General features: G+C 29.6%; 1 protein-coding gene across 1 annotated transcript in view; it reads right to left on the bottom strand.

Moving 5' to 3' along the window:
- Positions 1 to 323: 323 nt before the first annotated feature.
- Positions 324 to 25,025, bottom strand: part of LOC128392545 (transcription factor mef2A-like) — a 44,540-nt gene continuing 19,838 nt past the window's right edge. Inside the window, exon 3 of the mRNA XM_053352580.1 lies at positions 324 to 4,267. Within this exon, the coding sequence (XP_053208555.1) occupies positions 1,854 to 4,267 (2,414 nt within the window). The 3' untranslated portion in view covers positions 324 to 1,853. The remainder of the gene's footprint in view (positions 4,268 to 25,025) is intronic.

Here is a 25,025-nt window from a genome sequence, read left to right as displayed (position 1 = left end):
ATTACCCCAGATGTCGCCACTTATTCGGTTGATTGTTTACATTTTATTTTCCAAAAAAAGAAAAGCGCCATTTTTGAAATTCTTAATCCTTGAAGAATTTAAAATTTAATCAACAATCAAATTGGAATTAAAATTATTTAGACGAAAGAAATTGGAAATTATAAAATCCAATTAGACCGTTTTCGAATTTAATTTCTTATATTAGTGATATTCTTTATGATCATTGTAACTTCAATGGTTGTGAATAAATTTGTTACGACTAATCCGATTGTATTAATAGTTGATTTGTTTCAATGAAATTAGTAAATTGTGACAAGATAAAATTGTGAATAATTAACAATTCATATTTATAGTAATATTTATATTATATTTATATAAATCAATTGTCCCTTTTGTGATTGATAAATCAATAATCTCAATGGAAAAGGAAAATAATTTTTGTTTTTCTCTGAGACATTGACAAAGTCTCTACAAAATTGTCATGGTGAGGTAATTGTAATCATTTTTTTGTTATATATTTCAAATAATTAAGGATAATTAAATGTTCAAGGGTTGGAATAGGGATACAATTAACTCCCAGAGCGGAAAAAAAGTTAACATAGTAAATGAGGTGGGAATGGATTTAGGGTTGAGGGTAACATGATTGGGACAGAATAAGATTTTAATTATAATTGTTAATTTTTTTTTGAATTTCGATTGAAAAGTTTTCCAAAGTTAATTGTAAATGATTTGATAATGATGATTATGTGTTCAATGTGTGTATTCATTGGTGATGATTGTAGTGTTTAATTGTTAACATAAATGTAAAATGATTAAGCCCATGTTTATGTGTGTTGATGATTTGATTTGATTGCTTGAGGGTTTCAATTGATTTACTTGATTAACCATTAAAACTTTTAACCATTTGAGTTTTTTTAACTGCATTTTCAATTGTCAACGTTAAACACAATTAGTTTTATTGATTTAAATTATTTTCATTTGATTTTATGTCAAATTGTTGTTGTTTATCTCGTTGATTGTTCATGTTGATGCTTTTAATTGATTAAATTGTTAGGGATGGGGCTTCAGGTGATGGGTTTTAATCATATTCCAATTGATTGATTATTCATCTAATTGTGTTTATGAAACCACGAAAAAAATTATTAACAAATTGTGAAGAAAAAAAAAATTATGTATAATTAATGATGTCCAACAGTTAATTAACTGTTAATTGCGATGTGATAAAAACTTTTGTATCTGAACAAGAGGCACAATTAGTTGATTGTTGATGGTGAATTAGGTTTTGCATATGAAAGATGAACAGGAACTGAACAAATTGCAACAAATACAATTAGTTAATTTTTGTAAAGAATTTGATAAAATAGATAATTAAAGATAATCTGTTGATTGGGATAATTTTCATCTTGATTGGATTGTCATGTTTACAATTAACTTTGATTCTCCCTGGTCAAAGTTTCCATCAGCTTTTTAATTAACTGATTGATTATAATTGGGATTGAAAAAAAGAGGTGAAGGGAAGATGATTAAATTTGATTGTTTCGTTGTTTCTTGATTAGTATTTGAAGAGAGAGAGAGAGAGAGAGAAAGGAAATCAATCAAATTAATCAACAATCGGACAATTTTCTGATAAATTTGTGCTTTAAATCAGTCAATTGATTGTTGCGAGAAAATCAATTGCAACAATTATTAATTTAATTCATTGTTAAAACTTCATTTGGCACTAATTGTCCTAATTCATTTTCTTACGACTTTTTTAATTTATCCTTTGCTTTTTTTATTTGGTAATTAATTTACTGTCAATTAGCAAGAGGAAAAAGTTAATTGTTTGGAATAAATTTCTCTCCCTGATTTGATTAAGAAATAATTTGCCGGGTTTCCGCTAAGGCAGCAATTAACTCTGATCCATTTTCACATAGAGATGAATTACCGGTAATTGGACGATTAAAATCAGTTAATTTCTGAATTAATTGGGAGCTAAAATTGTTGACTAAATTGTGATCAGTTGAAGTTGATGTAACCGGATTAACTTCTGATCCATGATATTGTTGATGATGTTGATGCTGTGATTGAATATTGTGAGTTTGATGTAAATTGTGATGCTGATTAATTGCCTTAATTATGGTTTGTTGCTGTTGATGGTGAAGATGTTGATGATGTGAGGATGGGATGATTACCTGACGTTGATTATAATCATCTTGTCGTCCACCAGCTGATCCATCGGTCACCAAAGGTCCAGTGTCATAATCTTGATCACCATTAATAGTTAAATAATTGTCACCATAACCAGTTGATTCATTTGGATCTCGATACATTTGATCAATTGAAGGTTTAAGCTCCGATTTATATGAATTATAAATACAATTTTGTTGCTGCTGTTGATGATGTTGGTGTTGGTGTTGTTGCTGTTGATGGTGCTGATGTTGCTGGTCATATGATGTCCAGTGATTATCATCAGTCCCATCAATCATTTCCATATGATAATCGTCAAATCTTGTATCTTTTGAATAGAGATTTGATTCAAATTGTTGCTGGTGATCGTTGTTATTACTTGATGATGAATTGATTCCCGATGATTCAACATGATTGACAATCACTCGATTCTTATAAGATGGACAAACGGGATTAACGTTCCTGAGAAATGATGAATCATCACTGAAACGTGACATCAATTGACTAACGGGATTTTCGTTTGGTTGATTAGTGTAAACACCATCATCGACATTGGTACTTGGTGTTGGTGTTGTTTCATTTGTTGTCGTCGTTGTCGTTGAATTATTGTTAATCGAAGTGTCCAAATCGTTTTCTTGTTTAATTTGAGTTATTAAAGGTTGAGGTGAGTGTTGATTAGTACCATTGGTTTGATCGTTAACGGGATTACTTGTTGATGAATCGGATGTTGTTATAGTTGTTGTCGTAATTGATGATGATGATGATGAAGATGAAGATGATGTTGATTGTTGTGTTTCCGATAACTGACCAGCCATTGGGTAAACTGATTGTTCAACAGGTAATACTGTTTTTAATCCTCCTTGGATTAACCTGTAAAGGTGACCTGTTCCCTGGGGCTGTTGGGTTTGATGGTGTCGATTACCTGAGACTTGACCTTGAATGACACTACGTTGATAATAAGCTGGATTTAATGATGAATGATTACTACCATTAATTAGATCAATTTTATCGCTATTTTCAACTGGTGACATTTCCGGTGTTGGTAATGATCGAGCTGGATCAAGTTGACCATTACCTGACTGACCATTGGTACTTGTACCACTTCCTGAACTTTCAAGATCAGAAAGTGGACTTTCCTTTGTTGACCCATCGATGGACAGATAAGTTTGACTCTGTTGTTGTTGACCAAGGACCGATTGTGATGAATGACTATGTTGTTGTTGTTGACCTCCTACTCCTTGACCATTGTGATTAATTAACAGAGATCCATTGTTATTACTGTTTAAATTGACAACATTACCGGTAGTTGTTATTGTATTTATACCATTGGTCAAGTTACTTGATCCATGGGTCGAATTGACCGTTACCATGTTAACCATGTTTCCAGAACGATATTGATCCATTAACGATCCACCCGAAAGTGGACCTGAACTGAATGGACTTCCGTGCGGGGATGAATCAGGTGTTTGAACACCACAATAATCTAAGGGTGGGGAAAGTGATGAATGGTCCATAATTTCAAGGTTTGAGTGCGATGGACGATGTTGAAGGTGTTGAGTTAAATGTTGTAAGTGTTGTTGTTGTTGTTGTTGTTGGTGATGGTGTTGTTGGTGTTGTTGTTGATGATGATGATGATGGTGAACAGAGTGAAGTGTTTGACCATGAAGATGATGAGGAATCCCTTGTTGCTGTTGTTGATGTTGATGATGATGAAGATGTGAAAGATGATGATGACCGTTAATGTGATCATTTAATCCTCCACCAATCGGACTGTACAATCTCATGCCACCCTGATCATCACCAGAGGATAAAGTGATACAATTTCCCGTTGACGGCGATCGACCTCCAACCAAAGAAGATGGATGATTACTATTGCTATTAGAACTATTTGGACTGTGGTTACCCCCATTGCCCACATTACTACCACTACCGATTGCACCAGTTGAACTTCCGCCTCGAGCATTTCGTTTACCATTTTTCCGACGTCGAGGTCTATACTTATAATCGGGATGATCTTGCATATGTTGAACTCGAAGTCTTTCCGCTTCCTGGACAAAAGGACGACGCTCTTGTACAGTTAACTCTCTCCAACGTTTACCTATGAAGATCAAACCAAAGAAGCAAAGAAAAAAAAATGATCGAGAAAAAAAAATCGTTAGTCCAAAAATGAATATTCAAGAAACGAAAAATGAAAATCAAGATTGAGGCCAAAAATTTACCCTGAACGGATTAACCCGCAGGTAAACCAGTCTCTTAATTGTGTCTACAATTGAATACAAACAAGATGATAATGATAATAACAATAATTATGTTGATAGTGACTTAGAGTAATATAAATGATGATAGAGAGCTCGATATTACCCTTGTCCACTTACTGGTCATCATCTCACTTGAATATCTATTTTAATAGACTCATTAGTATGTAAGGAAGATGAAGGTAAGAGGAAAAAGAAAGACTTTCATGATGATAAGATGATAAAGGAAGATGAAAAATGGCTACTGGCTTAAATTATTGGGTTGTTAATGTTTATGTGTAAACGGTTATTTACTGACCATGTTGGTGGTCAAGATCATATGTTGACCAGTTTGATTAGTTAAATGATATTACAATTGATTCAGATTAGTCAATACCGTTAATATAAAAGTTTTATTATCCTTTTTTTGTTGTTTTAAAAACAATCAACATTTTGATTATCATGTTTAATAATAAATTTAATGCTAATTGTTGATTACAATTATCAATCTTGATGATCATCTCATGATTATGTAAATTTTCATGTAAATTAGGATAAAATTGTATATAAATCCAGTAAATCCAGTTAATTTTACACAGAAATGATTAAGGATTAATGTTGACAACCTGATTTGTGTTGGTTTAGGATTCTCCAGCAATTAATAAATCAATATGGTTACACAATTAGATTTAATTGTTTTAACATTATTTTTAACTCTACTCTAAATTAACCTCACTGTCGGAGTCCAATTTTATTAATTGTTTAAAATTTAAACTGTAACCTGTAAACAACAACAACAACAATTTAAATTGTGATTTATACACAATATATAAAAACTATTGATTTAATCAATTTAACCAAATGCAACTAGCAACAATTAACCCTTAACTAATTTGATTAACCAAGTCTTGGTCTTTTTTTTGTCATACATAAAACAAAATCATTTCCTTAATCACTAACAATTAACTGATCACTATGTGTGTATTTTTATATTAATTTAATCACAATCAGTTTGTTGAATGTTTCATTTTTGATACCTTGTGATTTGGTATTGATCATTGATTGGAAATCTCAACAATTTAAAACTAAATCAAAATGAATATTAATACAACACCTCAACAATCAAGGCTATCATGATATTAATCACTAATCTTATTATTCAATTGAAATTAAAATCAATCAATTTTTTTACAATTCTCATTCTGATTAATAATAAAAACGTAAAATTTGATGAATTAACAGTCACACACCGAAAACGAGAGTAACAGTAAATTAAATTAAATTTGATTTGCTGAATAATCACAATTAAGAGAAGCAAAAAAAAAAGAGCAAAAATTGCAAACAAACAGAAAAAAAGAGAATTAAAATCAAATGAAATGAGAAAAAGTGAAAGAAAAACTAAATTAAACTCGATAATAAGTAATAAGAATTGATCAGAACATTTGAACATAAAAAGTTTCGAGCGGACATTTGACGAAATCCAAATAGGAAATCATGTTTGACATCATCATCACCATTTCCTTTCAATTGCGATAATATTATCAATGATTACGAGTCAATATCATGCTGATGCACAAATCAAGGTCATTATTATGTGTATTGTCATGATATTATTACACATTTATTCATATTATTACCTGTAGCTCCTGCTAAACCCACCACCACCCTCTCATCATCATCATCATATCTGATTCCCTTTGATGACATTGGCAAAATACTTTGATTTTTTTTTCTCTTGTATCAACAAAAAAAAGCAGAAAAAATTAATCAGATAAATGCCAAGGACTTTCCAATCTGATACCTTGCATGTTGTTTTCATGAGACTTTTGTTATTTCAATTCATCTTCAATTTTCATCTTCATCATCATTATCATCATCTCTCTTTACCTTTACATTACTTTTTTTCCACCTTTTATCCTAATATTTACTCATGAATCTCAAATACTCAGGTAAACGTATTGATACCTGGAAACCCATCATGAAAATCTATCATTTCATCATCATCATCATCATGTTTACCTGATTGAAATTATTTCTTTTCTCTCGTTTTTTTTTCCTCACTCAATATCCATTCTGATGAAACCTTAACAATTTTAATCTACTTCTTTCGGACAATGGTCAATTCATTTGATAACAATTAATAACAATCAAACGGAACAGATTATTATTATTATTGTCAACTTAATCTGTGAATGACTTTTTTTTTTCTTACCATTCTCAATATCAACAACTATAATTATCCAATATCCACAAAGTTAATGTTATAAATAAATGCAAACAATTTACTTGAATTGGTTGTAACATTGAATCAATTGTGAATTAATTGTCGATCACAATTAACATGTAATATAAGCTCATTTAATTGCTCCACTGGCCAGTAAAACCTTTTTTTAAAATTAGCTTTACAATCAACAAGATAATCAAGTTAGATGAAATTAAAATTGTAATTCAATATAATCAATAGAGGGCAGCAATTTAATAACAATCAACAGCTAATTATAATCAAGGACTAAATAATAATAATAATAATATAATCAAAATAATATATATAAATCACTGAATACACAATCAAATCCAAGGAAACCAAACAACTAGAATCATTTAATGAATAAGAATCGGAAACTAAATTAACAATTAAGAAAGTATTACAATTATCATATAACATTTAAGGAATCAAGTGAATAAAAATACACAATCAATTAATTCAATCCACTGATTATTATTATGAATTAAATATAATATACTTGAAGGTTAAATTAAATGAGTAAATCAAATAGTCGAAACAAATAGAGAAAGAAAATTAATTTATGATTACAATTAACTCGTTAATATAAAAAAAAGTTGCATTATCATCAAATTAAACATTGATCATGATTTAGAATCTGATTGTAAACAATAAACAAACAGGTAACAAATTAAACGAAACCAAAAGTTGATTAAAAGTTAATCAATGTTGATGGATTAACCTTTAAGATGAGAAGATGATTTAAATTGTTACAAAACGTAATTAAATTAAAAAAATTGATCAGAAAACCCAACCCATAATCAAGGTAATGATGGTGAAATAAATTCCTTCCCAATAATCATCAGGTATTATTATTTAATATAATTGACAGATTGACTTAGAAAATTTTTTTCCAGGTAACCAATTGATGACCACTAGTGGCAATATCATCATCATCATCATCATCATCATCATCGGCATCTTAAAGGGTCTCACTCTGATCATCATTATCATCATCATCTTCATCCTTGAACCTGATCAACCAGGTAAGCACAAAATACACACTTTATTAAATTAGTAGCAATTAACTTTGATTGAAAAGCATAAGACAAGATCATTTAATGGACTCGCATAGGTAACCAAAATTAATTTGATTCACCTGTAAAAGTATCGTTATTTTATTTTCCTATCAATTCCAATGGGATCAGAATCATTATCTTCATGATGATAATCTCAATGAACTACCCGTTCATCACTATATATTTATCCTCATCTTCATCTTCATCCTCATCATCTTCAATCTTCCAGGTATAAAGTAAACTCATGTAATCACAACTTTTCCTGATCGATGCCAAAGTGTATTAGTTACACTCATCATCGTTTATTTTTTATCCTCTCTCTCTCTCTCTCTCTCTCTCTCATCAGTGAATGAGAGAGAAGAAAAAATTCTCATCATCTGTTTAATCTGTTAACGATTAACTATTACCTTTCCCTAAACAATTTACCTGGAAAACTTTGATAGAGAAAAACAACTCACTAATCTTAAGCTTTAGAATTTTTTTCTTGTCAAGTTGTGATTATCATTCATTGCACAGAAAAAGTTCATCATCATGATGCTCCTCAACTGTTACCATGAGTCTTCAAGAATTTTCTAAAATTTTCAAATTCTCTCTTTGCTTCTTAATATCACATTATACTAATAATATATTTCCAATGATATTACTTTCTGAGAGAAACTTTTTTTCCTCTTTTTCATCATTCTGATATTAATTTATTCCAATGGTGGAAAATTTTTACATGCAAATGAAATGATTATCTGAATATTAAAACAAATGGAAAATGTTACCTTAATCATGAGAGACATTTAAAATTAACATTGAAAGTTTCTCAGAATTATTTACAGTTACCCTGATTCACCTGAGTAGATTTTGTCATTTTGACTGATTACAAATTTGATGAAAAAAAAAGGATGAAGATGATAATTCATCTTGAAAAATCCATGAATATCTCAATGTGATCATCATGATCCATTTCATGATGATAGAAATTTAAATTTAATCTAATCATATAAAAAATGAATCTTGTCTAATTAAATTGTTATTAATGATAATATTATGATAATAATAATATAATAAGTTGATTAAATCATTGATTGAGTTAATTAGCTTGAAATTCATATGAAATTAGATCACATTTTGATGGTAATGATATTGATTATTAAGTGATAATGATTGACCGGCCAATTGATGACAATCATTTTTGATATTGTCATGACCACGCCTCATCATCTTAATCCTCATCCTCATCCGTATCATCATCATCATTTTCATCATAAGATTTATCTTCCCATTTTTTTTTCATGTCTTGATTTTCATCCAAAACTTTTTCCGACTCATTTGGTGTTTACCTTTTGAACGGATCCTTGATTACGATGAGCTGATGGTGGATCAACACAAACGACAGAGGATGAAGACAGGTCATCAAGATGATGAGGATAAAAATGAGAGAGAGAGATATTTACCTCTCGTTACGCTTTGGCAGATGATGATGATGATGATGATGACGAGATTGATGATGAGGATTAAAAGTAAGTGATAAAAGTGATCAACACAATTTGGAGACATCGTTTTTATCCAATCAACTGTCACACTCTTGTTTACCTGTGTTTCCATCATGAGATAACTTTAATGATGATGATAATTATTGATAATGATGCTGATCATCATTATCATCAAATGTCAAAATATGAAATCACCCAAAAAATGAAAAATATCAACAAAAACATGAAAGATATGATAAGAAATCAGGGAAAATGATTTCCAAGATGAAATCATTTATTTTTCCTTCATTTATTATTATTATTGATTTGAAAATAAGTATAATATTTATAAGTAATTAATGACAATTAACTGTCAACAACTAATCAACTCTCTAAACATTGATAATTAATTTTCACCTTTTTCTTTTTCAAAGGAAAAACAAAAGGTACAACAATAAGTTTTCTTGCTTAATTACAATTAACCTTGATGACGATAATGATAATATCATAATAAGTTGATAGCCAATAATCAGCTGAGAGGAAAACTTTTCATCATCTCGAAAAGTTTAATGAACTTGTAACAACTCAAATAGTGATTGAGATTCATCATTATCTTTTTATATTGATTTATAGTCAATATTCAAGTGATTCAGGATGAAGTTCAGAAAATCAAATCTTGGTGACATGAAATCATCATGAAATTAAAAGTTAAGATGAAAAAAAAATGATGAAGATGTAAAAAAGTGACTATGATATTTGAAGATGAAAATACAGGTAAGTCTTTTTGGAAGAAAAGTTTTTTTTTTCGATTTTAAGATGAAGAGAGAGGAAGAAAAAACAAAAAAAAATTCATGAGTAAATCACGATTCTAATAAGATAAACATGATGATTGAGAAGACAAAAAGCTCTGAAAGTAGAAGATAATATTGGGAGAGAGATACTTGGGGATGAGCATTATGATGATAAAGAGGATGAGGAAAAAAGTTCTGATGAAGATGAAACTTTTTGGTGGGTGCTAAAGGTATTTTATGTGTGGATGTTGAGTGAATGTCGGACTCACGAATCTGTCAAACATAATAATAGACATTGATGAAGATCAACTTATAATAATAATAGTATGAGCATCTTATAGGAATAAGAAGATTGAGAGAGAGAGAGAGACAGAGAGAGAGAGAGAGAGAGAGAGAGAAAATAAAAGATGATGAAGAAAAAATGATGATAAGGAAGCAAAGGAAAAAAGGTTATTTCAAAGTGTTGGGATAGAGAAATATAAGTTCTAATAAATTCTGAAAGGTAAGTAATATGTTTCCTGAGAGATGATCAATCTAAAAGATAATGTATCAATAATAGTAACTATGAGATGTTACAATTTCGAGGAGAAAAATGCAAAAAGTATCAAAAAAAAGTTCAACAACAAAATGAGAACCTTTAATGTATTAATCCATAGATTGGGCAATATCAAAAGCAGCCATTTAAACCCAAAAATCAATAAGTAAATAGCCAATGGTCAGTGAAAAGGACAAGGTCAGTTAAAAGCTCATCATGATTCATGAGAATTGAATGAAATAAACAAACAGAAAAAAAAGTTTCTGTATATAAATGTGTTCATAAGTGATACGATATAATGGAGAGAGCAGATAAATTCAAATTAGAATATCAATTGATGAGGATGATGAAGATGAAGATGAAGATGATAAATACAGGTAGCTACTAGTAGATAATGATAATAGTCTTGGTGCATTTTGTTTTCAGCCCCAAGGGTATCGGTTGTTGTTTTTTGCTTTGCAAGCCAATTAAAGGAGCAACTGAATGGTAATAAAAACAACAGGATCAAGATGATGATCAACTTGTTGATGATATAAATAATTGAATATGCAAATAGGGTGGGACTTTTCAAATGAGCAGGGTGGGTGATGCCTCATGTTAATAGCTTCACCATCGGAGCCTCAGGAATCGCTGGTAATTTGATATTCAATCAAATAATTGATAATATTTTCCATGTTTTCTCAATGAATTTGACTGATTGATATCATCTCATTGGGAATTGATTTCAATGTTACACTTTAATTAAAATGAAATTTCAATTGGAGCAAAAAAAAAACTTTTCCTAATTAAAATAATTTTACTCTTTCACAAATTATTAGAATAATAATTTAATTTCCTTCAATTCCAATGAGATGAATAATATGTAATTGGCTAATGTGATAATCTTCGTAACAATCAAGGTTTTGCCTGCGATTTCGTTGACAATCAGATTAAATGATTACGATGTAACGATGATGCAACTTTCCGCAATTAAATAGCTCGTAATTGATTTAAATTCTGTCTGTGTTTGAGTTTTGGTGAAAACGTTACAATTAAATTAAATTGTCTCTATAGATTGTTAGTAAATCTCAACTGTAGTGATTACAATTTGCTCGATAAATCATTTGAGATTGTAACTGAATTAGGTTAGAATTCAATATTAATTGTTGACACAGGAGCATCTTCATCACCAGGGTAACCTTACAATTTATTTTCCCACGCAGATGATGATGATAAGTCTTTGTCTTCCACCATCATCCTCATCTTCATCATCATCTTCATCTTTTTTTATATATATTTATTGATGATGATGATGATCAAGTCAAGAAGACACTTGATAGTTGATTTGATTAACTGAATCAATTTGGTTGCAACAATCAACAAGTTAAACATTGAATCAAATCTCAACAATTGACACTCACTCAAATTTAATATAAATACACAATTTTATTAATTGTAGTGGTAAAAATTTAAAATGATAATCATGTTTAATTTTCACAAATAATCATAACCATGATGACAATTAAACTTAATCCCCATCATAATCAATTAACAGAGTAAACCAATTAATAAAACTATCACATATTAATAGTTTATCATTAACCATGATAATAAATTGATATGAAATTTTGGTTAATTGATATTAAACATGATCAACATTTCATCAGAAATTAAAATGATGTTTAAATTGCGTGATAATAACTAATCCTTGGAAAGAAATGTTGAAATTGATTAACTAATTAATCATTTATCAACAACTCAATAATTTGGTCAATAATAATCAACAATTAACTTCAATTTAAATGGACATTAAAATGATACACCTGAAAATCATCTTCATCATCACCATGATGAAGATGATAATTGATGTAGGTGGTAAGGGTGGAGTCGCTTTGGGCTAAGGTGAGATTACAATTGGAAAAGAAAATAAAATAAAAACTTAATCCCTTTTATAATCTTAATCTTTATCTTCATTTTTTTTCATTCAATTTTTTTCTTCTCCTTCTCTTATAAAACTTAATCTTCATCATTGATGGATGAGCAACACGATAGCTCGAGATGTGGACGATCATCATCATGTTTATCTTGTTGACGGACTTGACCACTCACACCGATAGGATAACACAACTGGACCAAAGTGGACTGGCCTCATCATCTTCATCATCATCTTCATCTTCATCTTCATCATAATCCTCATCCTCATCCTCATCTTACCTGAGCTCATCTTAATCGGGTAGACCTTTAAATTTTTTACCTTTACAAGAATCAAGGTAACAAGAAACAATTGAAGCTTAACAGTTGATAATCAGTTAATTTAACTACTGCTATTAAATAACAATTTGGTTGTTCACAATCAAATTGTTTCACTTGGTTTACATCATTATTATTAATATGATGGGAAAAACAATTTACAAATCGTTTGCTTAATTGTGATTGTGGTTTAATTGATGTTCAAGTTAATTGTGTTGATTAACATGTTGATTATTACTATTGATTTACAATTACAACTCTCATATGATTGTAAGACAGAAAAAAAATATTTCTCATTATCACAATTAGTTAATTGAGAGTAAATTGATTAAATTGTTACTTTCTTATCAATTGTTTCGTTATTATTTGTTAATTAACAACTTCAATTAATAAGATACAATTAATTAGTATATTGTTGACTAATAGTTACAGTGTTTCACAATTGAAACTTGACAGTAAAATTAATCATTTAAATTGTGAAATTTGCTGAAAAATAAATTAACTTTTTTTTCATTTCATTCAAGTTCTTGATTTAATTGTTACAATTTATTAGATAGTAAATAAATTATTTACCTTTTTCTAAGTGATTGATTATGTTTACTTAATTGCTGATGATTAATTAGCAATCAGTTGAAACCCTGTATGTGATTTATTAATCAATATGTGTAATTGAAACAATTAAAATCAACATTATCTCAAGAGTCTGTGATTAAATATCAATGAAAGTTAATTGTTACTTATAAATTAATTGTCATTAACAATCAAAATAATAATAAAAAAAAACAAGATTATGATAATAATATTAAAGTAAAACTTGTTAAGTGATTGATAATTAAGTTAATTGTCGATTAAACAGAATCTAAACAAATGTGATTAACTTAATTCAATAACAATGAAAAGTAAGTCAAGGATTACAATCCAGATAACAACTCTAACAATTAAAGAGATAATTAAAAAAAATAACCTAATTGATTAATTTGAAATGTTATATGAATGAGATAAGATAAATGATGCGGTTACCATGGTTACGAATTTTGAAAAATGTCTTCAATGAATCAACAATTAACTAAATTACATATTCATTTAGATGGTAAATATTATCATCATCTAATATGATAATAGCTACAGGTAATAATAATATGAAGTAATGATTGATGTTGTAAGGAATGTAGTATTTATATTTATTTTTTCATTGAAGAAAAAAAAACTAGAGAGAGAAAATTTTTTTCCTCTTCCCTTTTTGTACAGATATAAGAGATGATAAAATGATGATAAATTGATGAAGATGATGAAGAGACCACCTCAAGGTAAGAAGGCGAGGGCGAAAGGGGCATTTTTTCAGGTATTAGAGAAGCGGAAAAAAAGGTGAATAAGAAAAGGGGAGTGAGAGAGAGAGAGAGAGAGAGAGAGAGAGAGACTTAAGTAAGGGTGAGAGGTGGTCAGAGACTGAGGGTGGCCAACCTACCGAAGTACAACTTATATACATTGGTCATCTTCATCTAGCTAATATTTTTGGCGTGGTTCATATTTTATTTCTGCATCATCTTCATCCTCTCATCTTTTTGATCATCAATTCCCTTTCTCTCTCTCTCTCTTTCTGGTGATGTACACGATCATCTTCATACAGTGTGTTTATCAAGATTACACACTGTTTGAGATTCCAATAGGAGGTTGTTTTTATTATATCGCTTTTTTTTCTTGCACTGTCTGTTTACCTGTGCTGGTTCAATTGGCTACGGATGCTAGAGAGAGAGAGAGATGGATGCGGGTAACAAGAAAGGGAGGAGTTGTGGTATAAAAAGATGAGGATCAAGATGATGATGAGAGAGTTCTAGTTGACCAGGTTCAACTTATCCAGCTTATATTTTATATCCATTTAGCCTGCTAAATGATCACAGGGGAGTATGAAAAAGTTGCCAAAAAATTGAATCCTTTTCAAGTTATTTGACCAACCGTGAAACTTATCGTGACCTAACATCAATTTATACTCTCTCTCTCTCAACTCAGATTCAGGGTTTCACCCAAGCCTTTTAAAGGACAACGTGCTAACGATCCATATTATTGTTATCATGAACACTATCTCTCACCATGTATACAGGATAATCTAATCTCAACGGATTATCAATGAGAAGGAAAAAAAACTTTTCTTCCTTCCGATTGTTTTTTGTCACTTTTACAAATGGACACAATTAATACAAAAAGTGTCTATTAATTAATTCTTTGGACAGGATACCAGTATTAGAACTTTATTATTTCCGTTAAGGATTAGCTATAATTGAAAAAAGTTCTAATCATGTCGATACAACAGAAAAGAAAAGTTTGTTTTTCATTCATCAAATCGATTTAGGTCAAATCGTTGAAATATATATCGAACTGATCAACAGTGAGGTGTGTGAATGTTTATTTGTCTTTTTTTGTCTTTCGATCACTATTATGATGAAAATGAGGATAAGTATTGAAGATAAGTAACTATCTCCATCCTCATCATCATGGTTCAGGACTCGGTCTACTTTTTTTCCTTCAAAAGAAAATATTGAATCAAATTCATGGTAGAAAAAAAAATCTGACTATTTTTTGACGTTTGATTGGCAAATGAGAGTCAATTTAATCATCTTCCTCCCTCTTCCCTCCTCATCCAAAGGAGGGATGCTACAAGTTCACAATTAAGTTGATCCACCAACATCATCTTCAAATAGAGAGGAAAAAAAATGATCATCATCATGAAGAGAGGAAGATAAACTGGATAGATAAACTTAGAACTTTCAAAAAAAAAACGCCTTTACAATATACCAAGGAAGATGGCGATAAACAGACAGAAAGGTAGACAGAGTGAAAGTATGGGTGCAATAATAGAAAGAGAGAAAGACAGAGGCAAAAAAAAAGAGGAAGAAGAATGAGAATCATCCTCATCCTCATCATATGTTGTCTGAGAGATTTTTTCACCATCTCTTCATGCTGAAAATTCAGTCTCTAAATGTAACTATCATTATCCAAAGGATTCCAATAGAGTCTCTCATCTTCCATCTCTCTTCATCTTTATCATCTGCTTCTCTCTCTCTCTCTCATGGATCCTGAATAGGCGTGAGCTGTTCAGGTAAATAAGTTGAGCTACTCAAAAAATCACCATTGAAAGTAAATGTATTTGGAGAGAGAGAGAAAAAAAGTTACTACATATTAGGAAAATGCTAAAACATTAGCTCGTCACGGGAATTTAAAGGCTAACGTCACTTCGTTGGTTATTATTCAATATCTTCAGAACAACTTGTTAACCTTAAAAAATGGAGAGAGAGAGAGAGATGAGGTGGTGATCGTGGTGGTGAAAAAATCTCCACCTTCCTGAAGAGATTGAGTGAGTGGAAAAAAATTGATTCCATTGAAATCAACTACTTTTATCATGGTAAACATACAAATAACAATAACTTACATGAGCCTTTACCATGATAGTGTTTCTATGTCATAGGATGATGAACACAGGAAAACTTTTGTCTTCCTATTTATCTTCATTTATCTTCATCTTTCTTTTGATTCACTTTATTTTACCAACAAGTATCATCATCAATGAATGACAATCATCATGAGACACAAATATAAAACTCAAACCTTTGAAATCCATTGAAATGTTTCCTGAAATGAAATCTGATGAATGAATAATTTTTCACTTCTACTGGTCAGTTAATCATGATGACCAGAAGCTAATCAATTGATAATAATCAATCAGGTAGTAATTTTTATATAATAATAATATATTTAAAGGGAAAGAAAGTTAATTGTTACTTTAATTATTCACACTTTCTGGTTAACAATTTAATGAGTCTTATCCTTGGAAATTAATGATTCCTATTTTTGATTCATGATAATCATGATACTGTCTGTTGATTGTGATCATCATCAGAATTGATTGTAATTCATTAAATATGATTAAAGGTCAATTTAACGGATCCACCCGATTTTAATTCAATTTGATTAAAATCATTTCAATTTTCAAGCTTCTTCATGATGAGTTATCAATTTTTTTTTCATCTTCTACTCAATTGGAACTTAAATTGTTCATTGATCATGATAATCATCAATTATGATTAAGATGATGATCAAGTTAATCTTACAAAACAATTTCAATCAATTGTAACTGATCATCAATTAAATTGTTACCATGAATTCAAGTAGCAATTTAATTGCAGCTCTACAATTAGATTAATTGTAATACAAATAATGAAAATTTTAATTGTCCACTCTTCATGTTAATTAACATGATAATTATTATTATTATTATCATTATAATGGTCAATGTGTGTTAATCATCAATAACTAAATGGTAAACTAAAATTAATTAATTAAATGACGTTTTTACCTTGGACACGACAAGATTCAATTGTGATTAACTTGACCAACAATCTAATTGTCAATTACCATAAATTAAGACCATTAATAAACTTTCACTTCGTAATTTACAACCTCGTTAATTAGCAAATTTGATTTAGAAAAGTTAAACTTGATTGTTTGATAATTAAATTGTAATCATGTTCTTTAAATCATTTCCTGTGATTAGACAAATTGTTGGCACGATAAACAACAATTACTGTTATTGAAACGTTAACACATTAATTGAGGTAAATTTTATGTTAACATGTCAATATGGTTCAATGGTAACCGTTCATGGTAATCAAATAGCTGGAGGACATTTAATTATCATTGACAATTAACAAGTTGACAAAAATTTCACCATAGGAAACAATCAATTGATGATGATGATGATTGTTTCATGAGATAGAGGAAGGGGGAAGATACAGGATGCAAATGATGAGATAAACAAAAAGATGGAGAGAGAGAGAGAGTGAAAAGTTGTTTCTACCTGAGAATCCCTGTTGATTCATATTCATTATTTCATGTTATCAGAATTTTTAATCAGAATTTTAAATCTGCGATTCACATGGAACCTGTGACTTGGAATTGACGATCAACATGATGATAATAATGAGAGATAAAGAGAGAGATGAGTGATAGAGAAAAGGATGATTATTGTGATGATGAGAAAAGCAGATGAAGAGAAAAAAAATTTTTCTTTTTTTTTCGAAAAGTTTTTCTTGTTTTCGTTCAGATGAAACGATATTAAAAGGTAGGGAACATGAAGCTCGGTGTCTGTAGATGAATATAGTTGATAGATTGTTATCAGAGGTGGAGGAGGAAGAGAAGGAGGAGAAGGAGAAAGAGAGAGAGAGAGGATGATAAAAGACCCGAAACCGTGAGCTCACTTTTCATGTTTATTACCTGGAAAAAGAGAGAGAGAGTGAGTGAGTTACCAATAACATTCATAAGACACGCAACTCATTAAGACGCACACACACATTAAGAACCGAATTTGATTATTATCAATTTATACGTGATTTAGATAAGATGATAAGAGATGATTAAATGAAGAGAAAGTTGAATCGAAACGTTTTGAAATGTTATACATTGTTGGAGGAGGAGGATTAGGATGATGACGATGATGATCCAACATGAAATCAGAACGATTATCAACAAGATATTATAATAATGATGTTAATCTAATGAATGAGAAAAAAAAAATTTCTCAAGAAATTGGAACGATTTTCAGATTTCTAATGAATTCATGATATGGATCAGATTTGAGGTTCATCATTCAGGATATAAATATTACATGATATCCACACACTAACTCATGGTAAAAAAAAATCATGATTCTTGTTTACTCAGCTTCTAATTTCAAATCTAAAATGCTCAATGAAATAAATGAAAACTATTCAAGGTCTGAATCAATTTCCAGGTATTTACAGGTGATGGTGTTACTTTCACCTGGCTCAGTGCCAACAACAACAACAACAACAACAGTTTGTTAATTTAGTTAATCAACCAACGTCAACAACATGATTAGCAAAGATAAAAACTTTAATCAACATTTGATGATTGTATGAGTTTGATTGTATATTTACCTGGTTGATTAACAAAAAGTTTCGTATTCATTTACCTTGATTCAAAATTTTGTCTGTTTACAATTTTTTAGTTTTAATTGTGCTGACTAATTAAATTGTAATTGTAATAATTTACGATTTTCAACCTGATAGGTTGAACTTATGTGAACAGTTAATACAATCAGTTGATTAAAATTGGTGGTCAATTTAAATTGTTATCAATGTAATCAAAATTCAATCCCAATCTAAAATTAAGTATATATGATATATGTATTATAATATTAGCCTATCATTAAATTATCACAATTAACGGTTAACAATTTAAATTCATTTGAATCATGATCAAGTTCAACTGATTGAATAACATAGATTATTAGATAATTAAGAGCCTAGAAAATGATGATTATGAAATCAAATACTAATTGTAACAATTATCAAGAGATTAACCTAACCCTCATCAATTACAAATCGTTAATCACTAAATTGGTTAACCAATTAACTAAATCAATACAATGACAATCAAGAAAGTTTCAAGGAGTAAAAAATATCACCAATTTGTTGGTGAACAAAAAAAACAAACAAACTCAAAGAGGCAAATTAAATAAGTGCCAACAATTAACTGATGGAAAAAGCAACAACAACAACAACAACAATCAAATGAAAGGTAAAAGGTTGACCTAACTTGACCTAAACAATCAATGTGATTGTCACCTGTAAGCTTATGATCAAGGTGTTGATCAAGAGTCCAGGTAATAAATAAGAGCAAAAATATTGTGATAATAATGATGGAGAAAAACAAAACTTTCAATTTTATCTATTTCTCAATCAACACGTTATTTTGTGTGCACAGGTAATAATAAGCACGCAAGGTAAACATTTAGCATCCCTTTTGAATGGTCAGTACAAGTGCTCATATGATAACCAGCACTTTGTGAGGGTGGTGGTGGTTATTTAGTTCACCTTGATGATGATGACAAAACGTGTTGATGTTGCACGTACTATTAACATTTACCTGTGTGTGTGTGTTACCTGTTCATCAACAGCAGCCCATAAACTATTCAGATCTAAATAATAATATATTTTCAAGAGTAGAAACTTTTTTTTTTCGGTTAGTGAACTATTAACTATTTACTTCGTGATTAATATGAATTGTTGGTTAACTATGTTGTTGATTATGTTGATGATGATGATTATGACTTGAGAGAGACTTTCTAATGAACACCAAACAATTTAGGCTAATGGATCAACAGTTAAAGTAAAAAATCGTGATGATTAACTTTTCATCTTCATCATCATCACAGAAAAAGCAAGAAAAAACATCAACCATTATCTTCATCCCTCATCATCATCATCATAATCTTAATCCGGATAAAGGTAAATGTTTAATTACCTGAGCAATAGGTGTGGTTAATTGTTAATCTATTGAGAAATGGAGTCACAATCAATTGATTGCTCGTTGATTGTGTTGACCATTCAAATTGTTCAGATTTCAGCCTCGTTGTTGTATCTTAGTTGATTTTGTATATTCAAAGGTTAATTTGTAGTTGAATTTTGAGTAATTAAAGTTTCTCATCTAATTTCAATTGTGATTTAATTGTTGGTTGTAAGGAAAAATCAGCAAGAGCAGAAAAAAGTGACAATTTAATTGGATTAACGTTGAAAAAAAAATAGTAATTTAGTTAATTAGTTAACTGTTATTTACTTTTACACAAACTCATTTACTGTTATAATTAATCAATGGATTAAACAATTTAAGAAAAAAAAAGTTAATCTTAATAATCTTCATAATGATGATTAATTTAATCATGTTAACTTAAAGTGACCTTTTCCGTGCTAGTAGTTAATCAAGTTAATCACAATTACAGTTAATCACCGGATGTGGTTTCTATTTATGGATTGATAAAGTTACAATTAAATCTAATTGTTGATATTTTTTTTCGTGAAAAAAAAACTTAAAATTTAACAACGAAAAGAAAAAGAGATTAAAACAATCAAGACAAATTAAATCACGATAATTTAAATTACGGGTTAATTGATTGAAGCTCGTAAATGATTAACGTATCATCTGAATGAATCAAACTATTAATAGTTAATTATGATTGAACAGCTAATTTGATTAACAACATGACATAAGAAAAAAAAAGATGAAAGCGAAATGAAATCAAGTAATTAAATCTGAAATCGGTTAACTAGCATCAAGACAATTAAGTTGACAATTAGGTTGACAATTTCTAATTGTAACCAATTGAAAATCCATATAACCATTGGTAATATTTTCATGTTTTCAGCCTCAACAATCAACTAATTGCTTTGAATTTTGGATAACAATGAGCCAATGGTGAAACTGTAATCAACTAAATTGTTGGAGAAAAAGTTAAACTAAATTTTAAATTGTTTCTTGACGATCTAGAAGCAACAGGTGACTCGGTATATTCAAGGATCGTGATTATCATCATGAGAGAGAGCAAGTGAATGAGTGAGACCTTGATGATGATGATGATAAGATGATGATAATGATGGAAAGGGAAAGTGTGTTTATAGGAAATATTAAATTTTTGGGTGAGGTTTTCATCTTCTACTAATACAGAAAATGAATCATTTCATTCAGTAATTGAACTGATTTCAATTCTCACGATTAAGTTACTCAATCTCCACAAGAACTTATCTTTCAATGTTGTTCATCATCATCAACAGAGACCAATTTGTTGACGATAACTTTGCATGTAACTTTCACTTATCACGCAGATGATGATTATCACCATCATCATAATCATAATCATCATCATCTTTGTAATTAGCATCATCATTGGATAGTAATAATCACCATGATAATCATTGACTAAATGTCACTTGGTTAAATTGTTTACACTGTTGTCCTTGTAATCTCAATATTGTCAGGACAATTTAAGTACCATGAGAGGATCGTAATTGTTGTCATTTGCTTAATTATGATTAAAATATTGCAGAAAATTAAATTATTTGAATTTCTATCAAGCAATTAATCAAACAAATGTAAATAATTTTACTTGAGATTTGATTTTTAATTTTTCTTTGCGTTAACTTTTATAATTAACCATTTTAATTTACTCAAATATCCAAAAATTAGCATTGAGATTGGTTAATTTTCAACAATTAAATTGTCATCAAAGTGGCTGATTATTATTGTATATGATAATCATTAATCATTGATGATGATCAATTGTCAGCAGTTTAATTGGGAAATTAAGTTAAGTGGTTAATTGAATTGGATTTAAAGAAGTGATAGTTAACTTGTCTAATTTAATTTTCTCATGGAATTACAATCATACCAATAACATGAGTGTTTGTGATTTAATGATGAATGAAAAGATGAAGATGAAGATGAAAAATCAAGAGGGGAAATTAAGATGGAGATAAGCAATTAAGAAGGTATGTAATCACCTTGGGAAGATGAAAAAGAAGAGGAGAAAAAAATTGATTCCAAAAGATGATATTAGTGAGAGAAGCTCAATTAGATGAAGCTCAATTGTAGTTCTAATCAATCTTGACCACTATTAAGGGCGTGGTGATTGTGAGCATATATCTCAACTTGATAGAGACAATTGGTCACTTTCAAGACGATTTCTCAATATCTTTCAATACATGAACCTGGGAAAATGATGATAATGCTAATAATAAGTATTCCAATAATCTAATCATATAATTGATACATCATCAGGTCCACAAAAGTGATTAGTTAATTGTAAGAACATTTCGAAGGTCAAATGGGTCATTCATTAGAATCTTTTTTTTATATATTCTATTTCTCATCTTTATCATCATCATCATCATCATCTTCCATCTTCCCCAATCAATCAGAAAACTTTTTTTTCTTTTTCCACCTCGAACAAATTAAGAAAAATATTTTCTTCCACCGTCAATCAACTTTGATACACCAACTATTACCTTCTCATTGGTGTGAGATGATATTATCTTCTCTCTCTCTCTCTCAATGAGGATTAAGATGAGAGAGAGAGAGAGAGCACCTTGAGATTCAGTCAATGGTTTGTAACTATTTTACTAATTCATTAAGACTAATTTCTTATTCAGAATATCTGATCGACAATTGATTCTCCCTTTGGTTCATATTGATGTACGAATTGATTATTCATATGGGATGAAATTTCTTTCACAATGAATCTTCTTCTTCCTTTTTTCTTTACTCCCACTTATCCACCTTCTCATCTTCATCTAATCTTCATCATCTTCACCCCCTTTATCCCATAATCTTCTCAGATGATAAGATCAGAATAGAAGGTGGAAGAAAAAATTGTTCCGTTTCTACTCGACTTGTAATCTGTCAATTTTATCGTTGGTTGATTATCAATGGACACCCAATACAGTAACAATTTAACAGCACCAACTACAACAACAATCAACCTCCTAATGATGATAATCATCATGATAATAACGATACTGAATTGATCTGGTTCGTTGCCGGTTTTTATCAATGGCTTGAAAACATTATCTCAATTGGTTGAATCGGTGATTTTTTTGTGTTGTTCAAACAATTTACTGATTGTTGTAATAGTTTTTTTTCAACTTTCTTGTTGGAGGAAAAAAAATCAACATGAAAAAAACACAATTTTCTCAACCTGTAGATGAACACATTGAGTGTATTATCTAAGATCCACCAAGGATTTCACACTCTCAGCAACAACAAAACCTCCACCATCACCACCACCTCTGTGTGTCTCAATTGATGTCATTGAATCAACATACTGTGCATATCCAACAACAACAATTAACTTTAATCATCATCATCATAAAACTTTGGGTGTTGGTTAATAATTTGCATCGATTGCAAAGCTAAAAAATTAACAGCCCAGAAAAATGATTCCCAAAGATTAAGATCAAGATACAAGATTAGATTATCTAATCTTGTTAACTTAATGGTGATGAGTTAAGTTAATCAACTGGTAAACTAATCAACCTACACTTAATTGTTGAAAAATTTGCACAGAAAAATGAAATATCCAACAGTTATCATTATGTATCATGATGATGATGATGATGATAATCATTTACTTACAATTTCAATTGCTACTGATGTTTTCATGATAATATATTGATGTTTACAATTTACCATTTGGACACAATAATCAAATTATATACTATTAATCAAAAATGATTAAGACCTGAAGAGGAACCAATCAATTGGATAGGAATCAAAGGTAATCTTACAATTTAACTTGAACATTCATGATTTAACATTAAAATACAACAATCATTGTAATCATCAATTTAACAATCAAGAAGAAGGATAAAAAATAAACTAACTAAGTAATCATCATGATTATATGATAACAATCAATTTTAATCATCTCTATGTTGATCAAACTAAATAAAGTATTAGATAGATTTCATTTGTATCATAATTGTCACAATTTAATCAACAACAATCAACCAACAGGTTAATTTTGTTAAAGGTTATTGACTTTAATGATCAACAGTCAATTTAATGGTAAAAAGTTAATGATTGATTAATATGATTAACAATTACAATTAACAAGGTATCTTGATAATGTCACAATATCATAATAATATTAACAATAATAATAATATAATGATTATAATGATAATAGTGAAAAGTTAATCTTAATTGTTAATAATTTAGAAAAGGGTCAAAAATTGTAAACATTTAAATACAACAATGATTAAGTTAATTTAGTTTATTGACATTGATTGTCCATTATTATTTAAGTTAATCATTAACCTTGCGAAATTTTTTTTTACTTCAGTTGATTGTAACAATTATGATAATCAATGATAATAACAAGTAATAACTGTAAATATTATTAACATGATGATAAAAATAAGGCTAATAGGTAATAATAGTAATCAATGAGAGGATTAATTGAGAAAATGTTAATCACAATCAGATGGATCATCATTTAACTTTTCATAAGTTGAAATTATGTTTACCTGAACAAAAAATGTTCATTATTTTGTAATAATCAAGGTAGACTCAGGTAAGTGATTTCACTGACCAGATCAGGTTGATTGAATTCAAAGATTCATCATGAAAAATGATCAAAATGAGCATTTGGGAAGACAGGTAAGATTTTTCATCCATTCAAACGGATAATTTTGAAACCCATGGAACCAAGAAGAGAGAGAGATGATGATGATGAGGATGATGATGATGAAGATGAAGATGATAAGGATGAGCAAGGAAAGAAAGAAGAAGAAGAAGAGAAAAGATGAAAAATTTTTCTTTTTGTTGTAAACTATTAACTTAACCGAAATGCTATGCATCAGGTGATCCTCATCATCTTGTAACTTTTGTTTATCATCATTGCTTATCTTCATCTCGTCATCTTCATGTTATACCGACTAAATCGATGTGTCAATGGGGG

This window comes from Panonychus citri, unplaced genomic scaffold (assembly GCF_014898815.1).
Source record: "Panonychus citri isolate SS breed McGregor unplaced genomic scaffold, ASM1489881v1 Contig00136, whole genome shotgun sequence".
Taxonomy (NCBI): Eukaryota; Metazoa; Arthropoda; class Arachnida; order Trombidiformes; family Tetranychidae; genus Panonychus; species Panonychus citri.
The sequence above is the reverse complement of the archived record's forward strand: the minus strand, read 5'-3'. Positions and strand labels throughout refer to the sequence as shown.